This window comes from Cervus elaphus, chromosome 18 (assembly GCF_910594005.1).
Source record: "Cervus elaphus chromosome 18, mCerEla1.1, whole genome shotgun sequence".
Classification (NCBI taxonomy): Eukaryota; Metazoa; Chordata; class Mammalia; order Artiodactyla; family Cervidae; genus Cervus; species Cervus elaphus.
This window is the reverse complement of record NC_057832.1, coordinates 122,236,472-122,252,221: the sequence shown is the minus strand read 5'-3', so window position 1 is coordinate 122,252,221 and position 15,750 is coordinate 122,236,472. Positions and strand designations below refer to the sequence as shown.

The following is a 15,750-nucleotide window of genomic DNA, read 5'->3' as shown; positions in this document are numbered from 1 at the left end:
GGAGGTCTCCACAGAACGTCACAAGGCGGAGGCGACAGCCGCTCCCTCCCACCTGCACTGCTCCAGCACCACCCACTCTCGCCACAGCGGCTCCGGCTGGACCCTGGGACATCACTTCTCCAGGAGACCGGCTGCTACACTCGGAACACCTCATCGACTCTTCCTGCTTACTTAACACTACCCCATTAAAAAAACCCTTCATCAAATGACCTTCAGTTAAAAGCTTTTGAACATGCTCTTTCCTATCTGGATATACAGCCTGTTATATTTTCTGACTCTTTCTTCTTAACTTTCAAAATTCACCCTCTATTACCCAGTACATGGAAGAGGTTATTTTATGCTTTAGCAATATCAAATAAAGAAATACACAAGATACTGAGTCTCCATATGCAAACATGCACAGAAGACGAGTAAAGAAGAGAAGAGACTGTTCAGAAACAACACGGGACAAGGGCCATTCACCCTGGAAAGGGCAAGGAAAATCAGAGCCCTGCCTCACACTATAAACAGAACCCAGCTCCATCAGAGCAGAAGCCAACCAATGTCATGACAGCCAAAATAAATCCTCACTGAACAAATATTGGGGCAACTCAAGCATTAATAAGGTAACAGTCATAATGGGTTATAAAAACACACATGCAGTATTTAAATCTATGAATTCAAAATGGTTCAAAAACAAAACACCTCTGGAAGATGCTAAGGAACTAACCCATTATTTTGAAAACTGGTAAATAAAAGTAAAGAATCAGACACTTACTCTATACCTCAAAAGAACCAAGTATAATTACAAAATTATCACAACTAACAGAAACAAGAAGGATTGAAAGAATGAGAATATCATCACTTGGACCATCTAAATGGTTGCTAACATGGCAAAAAGAAGTTAACAAGACTCTAGGAAGCTCCTTCTGGAGGAACAAACAGCCAATGACAACACTGAAGAGCCCCTAACTTATGGGATATGGATCTTTTGCACTCCAAATCAAACTGTAAGAGAGAACACAGAAACACATCCACACTACACATATGTATGTATTTGTAATATACATGAAAGTGTCAAAGTGTTAGTCACTCAGTCGTGTCCGACTGTTTGCGACCTTATGGCCTATAGCCCACCAGGCTCCTCTGCCCATGGGATTCTCCAGGTAAGAATACTGGAGTGGGTTGCCATTCCCTTCTCCAGGAGATCTTCCTGACCCAAGGATCAAACCCAGGTCTCCCGCATGGCAGGCAGATTCTTTACTGTCTGAGCCACCAGGAAACTATATATGTGAGACAGTCAGGGAAGTGTGAACATTAATAAGACACTCATATTAAGCAACTTAATCATACATAACTCTATTATTATGGCTATATTTGTAAATCGTTTATTTTTTAGAGAGGTACAATCTGGTATGTTTTCAGATGAAATTATGTCTATGATTTGAGAAGGATTACAGAGATCACAGATAAAACAACCGTGCTACATAGTGACACTGCTGAAGCTGAAGGATGGTACATCACCTACACTGGACTATTCTATTTTCATATACACTTCAAATTCTAAGTTTAAAAAGAAAAATCAATCAATTTCAGGTTGGTTATATATGTAACTATTAAAAACATACACACACTTCAAAACCTTCCTAGGAACATCGAGAGTACAGAGTAGGAAGAATTCCTTACCAACATAAGGCAGAAAGCAGCTAGACTGACATCATGCACCTCCTGAAGAGATGCCCTCAGGAAGGTCACAGCGTCACCAAAAGGCGCTCCTGGCCGAAAGCACATCCTGAACCTAGTCCTGAGGAGACACCAGCAAGCCCACACTGAGCGCTGGTCCACAGGGAAATGGTGCACCCTCCTCAAAAAAGTCAGAAGCCATTAAACACAAAGGCTTCACAGAGCCTTTGCAGAAGTCTTTAAAGACAGAATTCTTCCAGATGAAGAAACAAGGAGGAGAAAAAGAAACTCACTTTTGCTAAAAAGGACATTATTTGGACAACTGACAAAACCTGGGTAACCACTGCAGATTTAGAAGTGGCATGATACCTGCAAACTACTATCAAATGGTGCAGGAAAGAAAAAAGTGTTCTGCGTGTGTGTGTGTGTGTGTGTGTGTGTAACGAGAGGAAGACAACACAAGCAAGATACAAAGCAACTGTTAAGTCTGATCGCGGAGGCCTTGTAAGAATTTCTGTGTTACTCTTACATCTTCTTCCTGTAAGTTTGAAAATGATGTCCAAATACATTTTCCATCTTTACTAGTCATCAGAAATATATAAAATTAAATTACAAGATACCTGGCTTCCCTGGTGGCTCAGTGGTAAAGAATCCACTAACACAGGGGAACAGGTTCAACCCCTGGTCCAGGACGGTCCCACACGCTGCAGAGCAGCCGAGCCCAAGCACAAGCACTGAGCCTGTGCCCTGGAGCCCAGGAGCAGCAGCCTCGGCCCACAGGACACAGCGCCGCGAGCAGCCCTCGCAGCGCCGCGGCATGTGGAGGAGCTCTGCTGTTCCTGCTGCTGCGGCACAGAACTACTCCAGATGCTCTGAGCCCCCACTGCATGAAAACACGGCAGCTCCACCGGCAGCCGGAGGCAGCACAAGCCAGGAAGGCACTCCCCACAAAGCCTTCCGCCTGGAATGCCCTCCCCTGCCCTTCTTTAGCCCAGTCAGGACAGACCTACTCAGGAAAAGAGCATGGGCAACTAACACAGTGTTCTCGTGAAAGAGCTCTGCGCGGCCCAGGGGCAGAAGGAGATGAGTCAGCAGGAGCCCCGCGTAACCAGGGGAGTCCGCACCTGTCCCAGTCCTCGTCCGCAGCTCTTCTCCTCCAGGACCGCTCCGCACCAGGCTTATCAAACTGGTCAAAGTCGTCATCTGTGAGGGAGAGGCCATGAGTCAGTCTTACTCAACTTAAACAGACACATTCAAATATTGAAACAATTTGTTTCTTCTAAGGATTCCCAATATGACATTTTAAAACACTAACCTTTCATATATATAACAATTTCAAATGTTGTTTGTTTGTTGTTTAGTCACTAAGCCAGGTCCATGGACTACAGCCCACCAGGCTCCCCTGACCATGGCATTTCCCAGGCAAAAACATTGGAGTGAGTCACCGTCTCCTTCTCCAGGGGATCTTCCCAACCCCTGGAGAAATCAAACCCACGTCTCCTGCATTGGCAGGCAGATTCTTTACCATAAATGCCCATAAATGCTTTAGCCATTTTTAATCATTAAAAAATTTCAAAGTACACATCTACCTAAAGAAAATCAATTTACTGAACATTCTTAGGCATGAAAGCTCGCTGATAGAACAGTTAAAGGGGTGCAACTGACCCCTGCATTGCTCAAGGGTCAACTCTAATAATAAAGCTAAAAATCAATCCTAGAAAGAAAACTGAAAATTCACAAGTACATGGACATTAAACAACACACTTCACCAACCAATAGGTCAAAGAAGAAATAAGAACCAGGGAAATAAGATATACTTTGAGGAAAATGAACACAAAAATACAACATACCGAAGTTTACGGGATGCAGCAAAAGCAGTAGGTGGAAGGAACTTTATTGCCTACACTAACAAAGAAGAAAGATCTCAAACCAACAGCCTTACTTTAAATCTTGAGGAACTAGACAAAGAAGAAGAAATTAAACCAAAAGACTGCAAAAGAAAACAAAGATTAGAGCAGAGGCACATGAAACAGACTAGAAAAATAAAACTGTAAAAACTATTTTTAAAAAATTAGCATATAGAACTCAACAATATGTTAAAAGGATACCCTACATTACAACCACATAGATTTATCCCAGGAATGAAGGGTTCATTTAACATTCAAAAATCAGTACTAAATTTTTAAAAATCAATATAATAGATCATATTACAAAGTAGAAAATTACATTATCATCTCAAAATAAGGAGGAAAATCAATTTAAAAATTAATCAAAACCAAATATCCACATTCCTAAAAACTCTGAACAAATCAGGAATAGAAGAGACTTTCCCCAACTTGATCAAACGGCATCTGTATGGAAAAACTACAGCAACCACCACAAGTGAACGCTTTCCTCTAGAATCTGGAACAAGACTGGGGCTGTGAGTCCCAACACTGCAATTCAGCACTGTAATGCAAGTTCTACCTAGCGCAACGGGACAAGGAAAAACAAAAGGAACTCAGATTGAAAAGGAGGAAGTAAAAAACCACCATTCTTCACAGCAAACATCATCAGCTATGCAGAAAATCACACGCAATCTACGGGGGAAAAGCACGAAAACTAATAAATGAACTGAATTAGGTTGCAAAATATGAGATCAGTTTTAAAAAGTCGACAATATTTTTTTTTTACACACAAGGAATGAGCTATTGGAAATTAAAAAACAAATCCTTGCAATAACATAAAAATATGAAATACATACTAGGGATACCCATAATAAAAAAATGAGAAAGACCTGTAAATGAAGGACTATGAAACACTGCTGAGAGAAACTAAATACCTAAAGTGCAAAATCACCATAATTCCCCAAAGGAGACGAGAATGATTGCAAATGTGGCTAGTGCTTGGACAAAAGCACAACAAGCAAAGGGAAAAAAACCCACCTGATGAAGCAGGAAACAAAAACACACTTTCTTTCCATTTGGATTATGGAATGCAAAAGCAAGATAAAAAAGAACCCCAACTCAAAATCCTAAGAAACAAACTGAGACCTTGAACTCTGTGGGCCTGTTTTTATGCTTCTTACATTTTCTGCATCACTTTCCTTCTGTTCTCATTGAGAATACAGACAAGTCCTTTTTAAGTTTCTGTTTGTCATACTGAGTAGAACCAAGGAAACAAAACGTGGCCACACTAGTCCAAAGTTTTAAAGGTTTAAGAAAGCACAACCCTGGATTCTAAGGGGAAGAGTGATCCGTATCTAGAAATCTAGAAACCCAAGGCCAAACGTCATACTAGACATACATGTTATTAAGGGAATCAGTGTTCCCAGTCAGCAAGACTAAAAACAGTTACTGGAATTTTTACAGGTTTCAATTACACAGCAATTAGGTCTCTATAATGAACACAAGGCTTCTACTTAGCATTCTTATTACTTCCTCATCTTTTCCAGGAACCTGGAACTTAGATTAGAAACTTTATACAATACTAGTCTGGAACAGGATTCTACCAACTGTCTAATCCAAGAATCAGCAAACTACAGTCCCCCTGATATGTTGGTTCTGCCACCTGTTTTAGTCCAAATTTAGCTACTGCCCAGACTTATGTAAATAAGCTTTTACTGGAACACTATATGCTAATTCAATTACAAACTGTCTACAGCTCTCAGGCTACAAGCGCAGAGCAGAGAACTGCAACAGAAGCCCTGTGACCTACAAAATCTAAAATATTTACCATTTGGCCCTTTACGAAGTTTGCTCTAGTCCAAAGGTTCTCAACCTTCTTTCTTTTGCCACAACACCATCCTCACGTATACATCTCATATTCTGAATCAGTGACTCAAAATTCGTATTTTACAGGTGAGAAAATCCAGACCCTTTATTTAAACAGTATTTATTTAAACTTTATTTAAACAGTATTTATTTATTTAAACAGTATTTATTTAAACAGTATTTATTTAAACTTTATAGTAACGAGAAAAAAGAATCAAACTTAACGTTCAAGAACTTTCAAAGTAAGCATATTTGTCCTACAAAATAACTCAAACTCTGAGTAACCAGGGAAATTTTCAGAAAGAGCCCATACATCATGTTGCTTGAAAAAAAATTTGTAGTCTTGTTTTAAAACTCTCTTATTTGCATGGGACCCTGGACAGGCTTCCCTAAAACAAACTCTGTACTTTGCTTCTGAAGTGTGGTACACGCTGACCATTTGTTTGCCTGTCTTACAACTCAATCTTCTCTTCCTGTGTTTGGGAAACAATCCCAGTGAGTCCTGAAAGACGACAGGGCTCTGCCTCCCGATATGCAAGCCATAAAAGCTAGACCCTTGGGTCCTCTGTTAGCCTGAGGAACCTCGAAGAGGAAAATGGTCTGAGCTCAGCCAACTGAACGTGCCCATCATGACTTAGAGGAAACGACGCCCCGTTTCTTTTCCCAAGAATCTCTTTCTAAAAGTGAAACCTTCTAAAGTGCTAATGGTTAGTTGCTAACGTCGTCGTGAAGTGTAAGGAAGAAATGTCACAAAAAGGGAAAAAGTCCTTCCAGCAACTGCTGCCCCTCCTCCCACGGAGAGAAGCCACAGCCGTGCTGAGACCGTGGTCCCCATCACGCTACACAACAGGGCAGACAATGCAAGAAACACACTTCCCAGAGCCTCCGTCCCTGTGCACGTCTGAGTTAGAAAACGCAAGGCAAGGCAGGCGCAGGAAGGCTGAGGCACAATGATCTCAGTGACTCTCATGAGACAGGTGCAGGATAGACAGACAGACACACCCACTCCCTCACAGATGAGGTTCTCAGAGGTCAGAACGGGCTCCTGAAAACCACGCGTGGCTCTGGGCTGGCAGGGGCTGTGACAGTCAGAGGGGGCCTCTTGAGACTCAACACCATCAGAAGTCAGCACCCAGTGCTGCAGGCAGAGACTGACCACCGGCGCTTTCGCAATAGTCTTCAGTTCCAATAGCTTCCAGGCAAACTCTTAACCATCAGGCTCTGGTCCTCAGACTAAGTGTTCCTGACCACCACACCCCCAGCCTTTCCAAGGGCGGATGATGTTGTTCAGTCGCTCAGTCATGTCAGACTCTGCAACCCCACGGACTCCCCTGCCAGGAGTCCATGAGCACACCAGGCTCTCCTGTCCTTCACTACCTCCAAGAGTTTGCTCTAACTCATGTCCATTGAGTTGGTGATGCTATCCAAGGGCTGTAGAAGCCTCTAATTCCTGTATTAAAACCCTTCATACCTCGAGTGCAAAGCATGGCTTCTTTCCTAACTGAAATAAGACTAATAATAAAACTTCAAATAAGTCTAGCACTACTGAAGCACTGAAGAGAGGCTTCATTGTACTTCAACAAGCTAGCTATATTCATTTTCTCATTTAATCCATCCCCACATTCTTATTTGACAGATGTGAAAACTAAGACTAACCAAAAATTAGTAAATAGCAAAATCAGATTTAAACTCAGGTCTACCAAACACTACGTATAATGCTCTTGAGTTTACAGGAAGCAACTATAGTAACAATGGGGCTTCCCTAATAGCTCAGTTGGTAAAGAATCCACCTGTAATGCAGGAGACCCCGGTTCAATTCCTGGGTTGGGAAGATTCTCTGGAGAAGAGATAGGCTACCCACTCCATTATTCTTGGGCTTCCCTTGTGGCTCAGCTAGTAAAGAATCCGCCTGCAATGCAGGAGACCAGGGAAGATCCCCTGGAGGAGGGAAAGGCTACCCATTCTAGTATTCTGGCCAGAAGAATCCCATGGACTGTAGAGTCCTACAGTCCATGGAATTGTAAAGAGTCAGACACGATTAAGCAACTTTCACTTCACATAGTAACAAATCCTCTGATACATAAAAATATTAAAAGGTAGCTAGCCATAACTTCCTCAATCTTTAGGTAGAAAGATCACTAATCCATGGAACCTACAAAATCATGAAGGCAAAATCAACTATTAACCTACAGGCTGGAATCCTGTGGCCTATAAGGAACATGCTATCTTTGAATTATGTTGTCTTTTTTTTTTTAATCAATTTGATTCTCAACCTTTTTAAAATGCAACTATATTTAAGTACCAGAGTTACAGCTTCTCTCAAAAACAACAACAAAAAAAATTATCAAAAGATCTAGAGAGTAGACCCACACTTTGCTGTAGCTAAATCAGCGAAGATGAGCAGCACCCAGCCAAACAGGAACAAAACTCCTGTGTCTGTAAGAAAAGGAGCTGAAGAGGAAGTGGCACCAGCTGCCACAGCCTGCCCGAGGCCCCGACCACCCTGACGTCAGATGTTCTACAGTCTGAGCCCTACAACTCTTTTTGAGTCTGTGAACTACCAAAGTACCTATCCTTCCAAAAGATTCTCAATGAACTGCTTCATCATGCTTATGTTTTGTATATAAATAAAGCATCAAAATTCAATAATAAAAATTTCAGAAAGTGAGAACAGAGAAAAAGAGAGTAAAACAGTACCACAAGATAATTTCCCAGAACTGAAGGACACACATTTCCAGACCAAAGTATCCACCAAATGCAGCAGAAGAAACATAAGACGACCTATGCTAATGAATTCTGTAACAATGAGGAGGAACTGTTAAAACCTTCCAGGAAAGAGAAAAAAGGTCACACACAAATGATAAGGAATCAGAACATCGTCAGACTTCTCAAGAGCAAACCTAGAAGCCAGAAAACAACACAGCAGTACCACCAAAACTCTAAGGAAAAGGAATCTAAGTCAAAGCTAGACTTGAAGACTCGACCATATCAATCAAGTATGAAAATAAAGTAAGAATTCATTCAGACATGCGTGGGTTTTCAAAAAATTTACCTGCAACACACCCACTCTTAGGAAGCTGAAACCTTTAACTCTATAATTTGTTATACTGAAAATATAAACATAAAGAATAATTTTTCCAGAAAAAATTATCAAAATTGACCCGTGGATTTAAAAAAGTTTAATAGACCAATAACAAAAAGAAGAAACCAAAAATTAAATAGGCAACAGACCCAAATGGCTTTGCAGATAAGAGCTCTTTCAACATTTAACAAAGAGATTTTTACAATGTCCAGAAAATTTCACAACTCATTCTAGGTAGTTAGCCTATCTTATAAAAAACAGAAGAGCACCATGTGCACACACAAATACAAAGAAAACTATAAGCCAATCTTTCTTAGGATCATAGACAGTCCTAAAGTGAAAAGCAACCAAACACCAAAAAGAACAAAACCTGAAGAACCAGAAGATTGTGAACCCAAGAATGTGTGGCTGATTCGGCATTGGAAATATATCAATACATTACAATAAGTTATTAAAGAAAGGGCCTCATGGGACTTCCCTGTGGTCCAGTGGCTAAGACAACCCACTCCCAATGCAGGATTAGATCCTTAGTCAGGAAACTAGATCCCACATGTCGTTGCTTGGCCGCTAAATCGTTTCCAACTCTTCTGTAATCCCACAGATTGTACCCTGCCAGGCTCCTCTGTCCATGGATTTTCCAGGCAAGAATACTGGAGTGGGTTGCCATTTCCTTCTTCAGGAGATCTTCCCAACCCAGGGATCGAACTTGCATCTCCTGCTTGGCAGGTGGATGGATTCTTTACCACCGGCCACCTGGGCCACTAGATCCCACATGCTGCAACTGAAATTCCACACACCACAATGAATATCAAAAATCCCATGTGCCGCAACTAAAACCTGGTGCAGCCAGATAAATAAATAAAAATAAATAATAAAAAAAAGGGACCTCATGATCACAATGCAGACAAAGCATCTGATAAAATCAAAACTCTAATTCAAAATACAAACTTTTTTAGCTAAACAAACAATAACTATCAGAAACCTACAGCAAACACCATACACACCGGTAAAACATTAAACGAACATTCATTAAACTCTTAACAAGAAGGCAAGATATAGATGCCTGTCATCACCCCACTACCAAATATTATTTAGAAGGACTTGACAATGAAAACTTCTAGAACAAAAAGTACAAAAAGAAATGAGACATAAATATTGAAATAGAGGAGACCGCAAATACAACAGTCTGAAAACCTAAAGCATCAAGTATTAAAACAAAATTCCAGAAGCCAGTTATATATAATGACCAAAAAAAGAAAATAGTTTTTCTATAGTAAATCAGCAAAAAATTCCAGAATACTGTATGATAAAAAAAATTATACCATCCACAACAACAAATACAAAATATCTAGGAATAACACTAACAAGAAATATAAAAGAGCTACATAAAGAGAATCTTACTAAGTTAAGTTCCATCTGTTGTTCAGTTGTTAAGTCTTGTTTGACTCTTTGCGACCCCATGGACTGCAGTGCATCAGGTTTCCCTGTTCTTCACCATCTCCCAGAGTTTATGGAAACTCATGTCCATTGGATCCATGATGCCATCCAACCATCTCATCCTCTGTCACCCTCTTCTTCTCCTGTCCTCAACCTCTCCCAGCATCAGGGTCTTTCCCAATGAGTCAGCTCTTCGCATCACGTGGCCAAAGTATTGGAGCTTCAGCATCAGTCCTTCCAATGAATATTCAGGGTTGATTTCCTTTAGGATTGACTGGTTTCATCTCCTTGCTGTCCAAGGGACTCTCAAGAGTCTTCTTCAGCACCACAGTTCAAAAACATCAATTCTTTGGCACTCAGCTTTCTTTATGGTCCAACTCTCACATCCATACATGACTTCTGAAAAAACCATAGCTTTGACTAGACGGATGGCAGAGATCCCTTCTCCTCTGGAAGTTACCTTAGTAAAACTGTCTTCATATCTGCAATCTCTTCTATTCCAATATTTATATATCCCAACCTCTTAGATCAGTGCTTAGCACGGAGGAAATACTCAAAAATGTGGTAGATGACTGATGGACAAAATAGAGCTTGACAGCGAGACATTCTTATTGCTGGATGAAAAAATACATATTGTAAAAATATCCATCGTCCCCAAGTTGCATTGTGTGAGTGCTAATCGTGTCTGACTCTTGGCAGCCCCATGGACTGTAGCCCACCAGGCTCCTCTGTCCATGGAATTCTCCAGGCAAGAATAATGGAGTGGGGTGTCATTTCCTCCTCCAGAGAATCTTCCTGACCCAGGGATCAAACTCATGTCTTCTGCAATTCCTGCACTGGCAGGTGGATTCTTTAACACCTTGGAAACCCAAATTGCATTAATAAACTCAATGCAACCTCTAAGAATTTCAGCAAAATTCTTTATAGAATGCGACAACTCTGAAGTTTTTTTTTTTAATGCAGAGCTAATCAAGAAATTTCTGAAAAAATTCTATAATGTATATAGATAAACACACACTATGAAACAGTAATTTTCTAAAATTATGAGAATTTAAATACATCATAAAATAGAAAACAAAGAATTGAATAAGGTAAGCTATGACAAACCTAGATAGTGTATTAAAAAGCAAAGACATCACTTTGCTGACAAAGGTCCATATAGTCAGATCTATGGTTTTTCCAGTAGTCATGGACGGATGTGAGAGTTGGACCACAAAGAAGGATGATCACCAAAGAATTGATGCTTTCGAACCATGGTGCTAGAGGTGAGTCTTGAGAATCCTTTGAACTGCAAGAATATCAAGCCAGTCAATCCTAAAGAAAACCAATCCTGAATAATATTCACTGGAATGACTGACACTGACGCTATAATACTTTGACTATCTGACGCGAAGAGCCAACTCACTGGAAAAGACCTTGATGCTGGGAAAAACAGAAGGCAAAAGGAGGCGGCGGCGGCAGAGGATGGGATAGATAACATCATCGACTCAATGGGCATCAATTTGAGCAATCTCCAGGAGACAGTGAAGGCCAGGGGAGCCTGATGTGCTGCAGTTCATGGGAGCACAAAGAGTCGGGCACGACTTGATTAATGAACAACAAAAGAAAGAATGAGAATTTAAATATATCATAAAATAGAAAAGAAAAAATTCAGTAAATTGTATTAAAACTGTTAGAAGCCCTAAATTCACACCACATCCAAAATAAAATTCCATATGGAATAAAAGCTAAACATAAAAAAGCACAGACATAAAACGTTAAAAGCACAGGGGAACTCTTGGCATGGGGACAACATTAGGAAAAAAATTTTATGAAAACAAGTGACAAGAAAAAAATCTAAACAAGATACATATATAAATGAATCACTTTGCTATAAAATGGAAACTAACATAACTTTGTAAATCAACTAGACGTCAATATAAAAAAAAACTTTGGCAGAAGGGGGGAAGAGATTCCCTGGTGACCTAGTAGTTATGATTCTAGCCTTTCACTACCTTGACCTCAGGTTCAATTCCCAGTCAGGTAACTAAGATCACACAAGCCATAAGGAGGAGCCAAAAAAAATTTAAGTGACATTTTTCACAAGGTAAAATTTTAAAGCTTCCGTAATCAAAAGCTTAAAAAAACAAAAGGAATTGGCAATCCATTCCAGTATTCTTGCCTGGAAAATCCCATGGATGGAGGAACCTGGTAGGCTACAGTCCATGAGGTCGCTGAGAGTTGGACACAACTGAGAGACTTCACTTTCACTTTTCACAGGGCAAGCACAATTTTTAAAAAGTCTATAATCCTAACATAACACACAAAGAATTCTTTAAAATGAGAAGTCAACCACTCAATAAAAAAGACAAATTATGTAAACAATTCACAGAAAAATAAATATAATACATGAAAAGATGATTAATGTCAACAGATCTGGAAAATACAAATTACAACACTGAGGCTATTTTCCTGCCTTATATCAAAGATTCTCAGAGCATGCTACACTGTGTTTTCATACGGTACTGTTGGAAGGATAAAGTGGTACCAACTTTTTTGAGATAGCTTGAAAACAGCTACCAAAATTTAAAATACATGCAGCTTATACCACCATATTTCCACTTCGAGAGTTATCAATCCTCCAGAAATATTTGCTTCAGCACATCACGACTGTGCCTTTAGATGTTGAGTGCAGAATTTTCCACGGTAGTGAAAAAGGACATATAACTGAAATGTCCATCAATATAATATGGTTAATCAATAAATGGTGGAACCATATAACTCTCACCTACTAACACAAGAGAGATTGCCAAGATCTACTATGAAGTGAACAAAGCAAACTGGGGAACACTACATGACTCCATCACACCATAAAAGGCCACAGAGCTGTAAATGTGCCACTTACAAACGCACAGAAAGGGGTATCTGCCAAATATTTATCCAACACATACTACATGCCAGGAACCTGGAATACACAGCAGGTCAAACAGGCAGCATTACTGTCCTCAAGGGGCTTACAGGCTACTGGGGAGGAGAGATCAAAAAAAGCAGCAAACAGATAACCAAATACAACCACAAACCCGGACAAATGTTCTAAAGAAACAAGGTTGCCACAGAACAAAGATAAGGGAGGCACATAAGCAAGAGATGGACATACTTGAGACACAAAGAAGAATGCTCCAGGCAGGCTCCAGGGAGCCTGAAACCTAGGGGATGAGGAGCTGGCTGACGGGAGTTTGCTGAGGCTGGGAGTTGAGCCATGCACAACGCACAAACCTTGGTAAGCAGCCTGGTTTTACTCTAAGAACAATGGGAGAACAGATGTGCAAGACAAAATGGAAGGAAAAACCCCAAATCATCAAGGGTAAAACCTAATCCTCTGAAATGGCAATTCTCAAAAAATTTCTGGATTCAAATTTATTAGAGGACACCAACCAACTTTTGTTTATGTCGATTACATTCATTGCTGTTTGCCATTTTCAAAACATGAGAAACTTGAAAAAATATGCAAGCACACATTCCATTAGCCATCAGTACAATAATGTCTTCAAGTGTGATACATGCAGCCTCTGGAAAACTCCACTACAGTTAAGTGAAAGAGTGAAACATGCCAAGCTACATGAGTATTACTAATGAAAATAGTTCTGACCCGGGGGTATCCAGACTACCTACCTTTTGAAAATGATACAAAACTCCAGCAAGTAACCAATAAGGAAAGTAAAACAAATATTTTCAAACTCTTAACTAGAAAGCCTCCGGGGGGGGGGGGGGGGGAACCACGTGACAGAAAAAAGGCATGCACCAAATCATATTGCCTGAAATCACATTTAAGCGCTAGTCTCTTAGGTTTTTCTATTTTGCCATAGGAACGCTTTGATACTTGGGCCAAAATTCCTAGACAGGATTGCTGCAATGTAGTCTTAAATCAGCATTACTGAAGAGTATACAGCAGAATGGCCTAACGTTTCAAGAATGAGAACTCCGCCCGAATGCGGGTGGTGTTCACCCTTTACCACCTAAGGGTCCCCTTTGAAAGAGTTTCCGAACGATCAGAAAACTCACTTCCAAGTGTTTTACTCATATTAAAAACAAAAACAAAAAACCTCAGTCAACAAAAATGTGATTTCAACCAGAAAGTAATTTTACCTGAAAAAATCAGGTAAGGTGTGAGTTAGGTGCTCTGTCAAACTCATCTATGTTTAGAAGGTAAGACAAAAAACCACCGAAGGGAAACGCTTCAGTATCTAAACCGTTTGTGCCCCAGTTCCACGCTCTGTAAGATGCTGACAACCAAGCACTAATGGGTCCGTATTCAGACAACTAAGGAGTTCAGGTAAATTAGAGCAGCGGCGGGAGGTTCTTTTTTCAGACTTCTTACTCTCAGAAATGCCCCGCAAACACCTTCCCTCAGGTGCGTGCGCCTCAGCCAGGCCCAGTGAGGGGCCGGAAACCACACCGAGCCCACCCGGACTACCCCAGCAGGGCCGCGACCCTCCCCCAGAGCGCCCGGCGGCGGGCGCTGTGCCCCAGTGTAGGCTGCCCGCCGCCTCAGGTGGACCTGACGCCTCAGCGCCGCGAGGACAAGGACACCAGAGACCCCGACCCCGCGAGCCTCCCGGGGGCACTACGACGGCCGGGAGCGGCCCGCAGCCGCCCCCCCGCCGCCGCCTCCCGCGCGCGGCCGTTCATTTACCTCCGGCGCCCGCTCCTCCGCCCGCTCCCAGGGCGGCCGCCATGGTCCTCGCTGGGCCCGGCCTTCAGCCTCGCCCCACCAAGCCAGCTGGGGGGGGCCGCCGGGCCAGCCGGGGCCCGGGGACGCGCGGCGCGGGGCGGGGAGGACGGGGGACGGGGGCGGCGGGCCGGGCCTGGGTGCGGGAGGCGGCGCGGCCGGCGGGTGGGGGCCCTCCGGCCTGCTCCTCCGCAGAAAGAAAACAACAAACTATCGCAACATGGCGGACAGCTCGGCCCGCCGCCGCGGTGCACGCCGGGATGATGGCGGCCGGGAGGCGCCGGCGCAGGCCCTCCCCGCTGGCCGCAGCGGCTCTGGGCCGCCCCGGGGGAAACGAAGGCCGAACGCAGAGGGCAAACTCGCAAGCGGCCACCTCGCTGGGCTTCCAGACAGCCCAGTGTTGAACGCGGGGTCCGGAGGCGGTTGCCGGCCGTAGTGCGGCTCCGGGCTCTGTCGTAAGGCGTTTTGCAGCAGTTGGCGCCGAGCTTTACGGCCGGCGGAAGTCCCTTGGAAGTGGGAGAGGGCGGGCCCCGCGCCCCGCTACGGAGCGGCAGCCGGGTTTCTGTGTTTGGACTGTGAGGCGCGGGCTGGGGGCGGAGTCACGGCCCTGGGGGCCGACGTGAGGGGCAAGGGCGCCGGGGCGGGCGGGACGGTGCTCGGCTGGCGCTCTGCGGGCTGCGGGCGACGACAGATTTCGCTGAGCGGGTGGGCCGTGAGATTGTTAGTCTGCGCCGAACGAGTGCGCGAGAGTTTGCACTTGAGGAGCGAGAAGGGTCGAGAGTGAGGTGCTAACGAGTGACAGAAAGGGGACCAGGGTGCGGAGAAGGCTGAGGGCTACTGGGGAGAAGGCGTCTGAAGACGACTTCTGACTAGGCGGGTGGGTGGGGTGAATGTAACTAGGCCTTTAAGTACAGACAAGCTACAGACGTTGGTGCAAGAACAAAGAATGTGAGGAATACGGGGAAGGAAAAGGGTCTTTTTAGGTAGGAAGAGAAGGCTGAACATAGGCGCAGAGATGCCAAAGGACTTTATATGAATCTTCAAGCAGTACTCGTGGACGCTATTAGTAGAAAAGAATGCTTTATGGTGGAAAAGCCTAGAAAACTCCG

The 15,750-nt window shown here is 43.0% G+C and overlaps 1 protein-coding gene across 7 annotated transcripts in view; it reads right to left on the bottom strand.

The window, feature by feature from the left end:
- Window positions 1-15,112, bottom strand: part of RBM33 (RNA binding motif protein 33) — a 109,966-nt gene extending 94,854 nt beyond the window's left edge. For 4 of the 7 annotated variants that reach the window (XM_043873255.1, XM_043873256.1, XM_043873257.1 and 1 more), the window contains exons 1-2: window positions 14,606-15,110; window positions 2,787-2,865 (exon numbers count right to left, since the gene is read on the bottom strand). In XM_043873255.1, coding sequence (XP_043729190.1) covers window positions 2,787-2,865; window positions 14,606-14,648 — 122 coding nt within the window. In that variant the 5' untranslated portion in view covers window positions 14,649-15,110. Of the gene's footprint in view, window positions 1-2,786; window positions 2,866-14,605 lie in introns of all 7 variants that reach the window. The other 3 variants (XM_043873259.1, XM_043873261.1, XM_043873260.1) reach the window with 2 other exon arrangements.
- Between the last annotated feature and the right edge of the window lie 638 nt (window positions 15,113-15,750).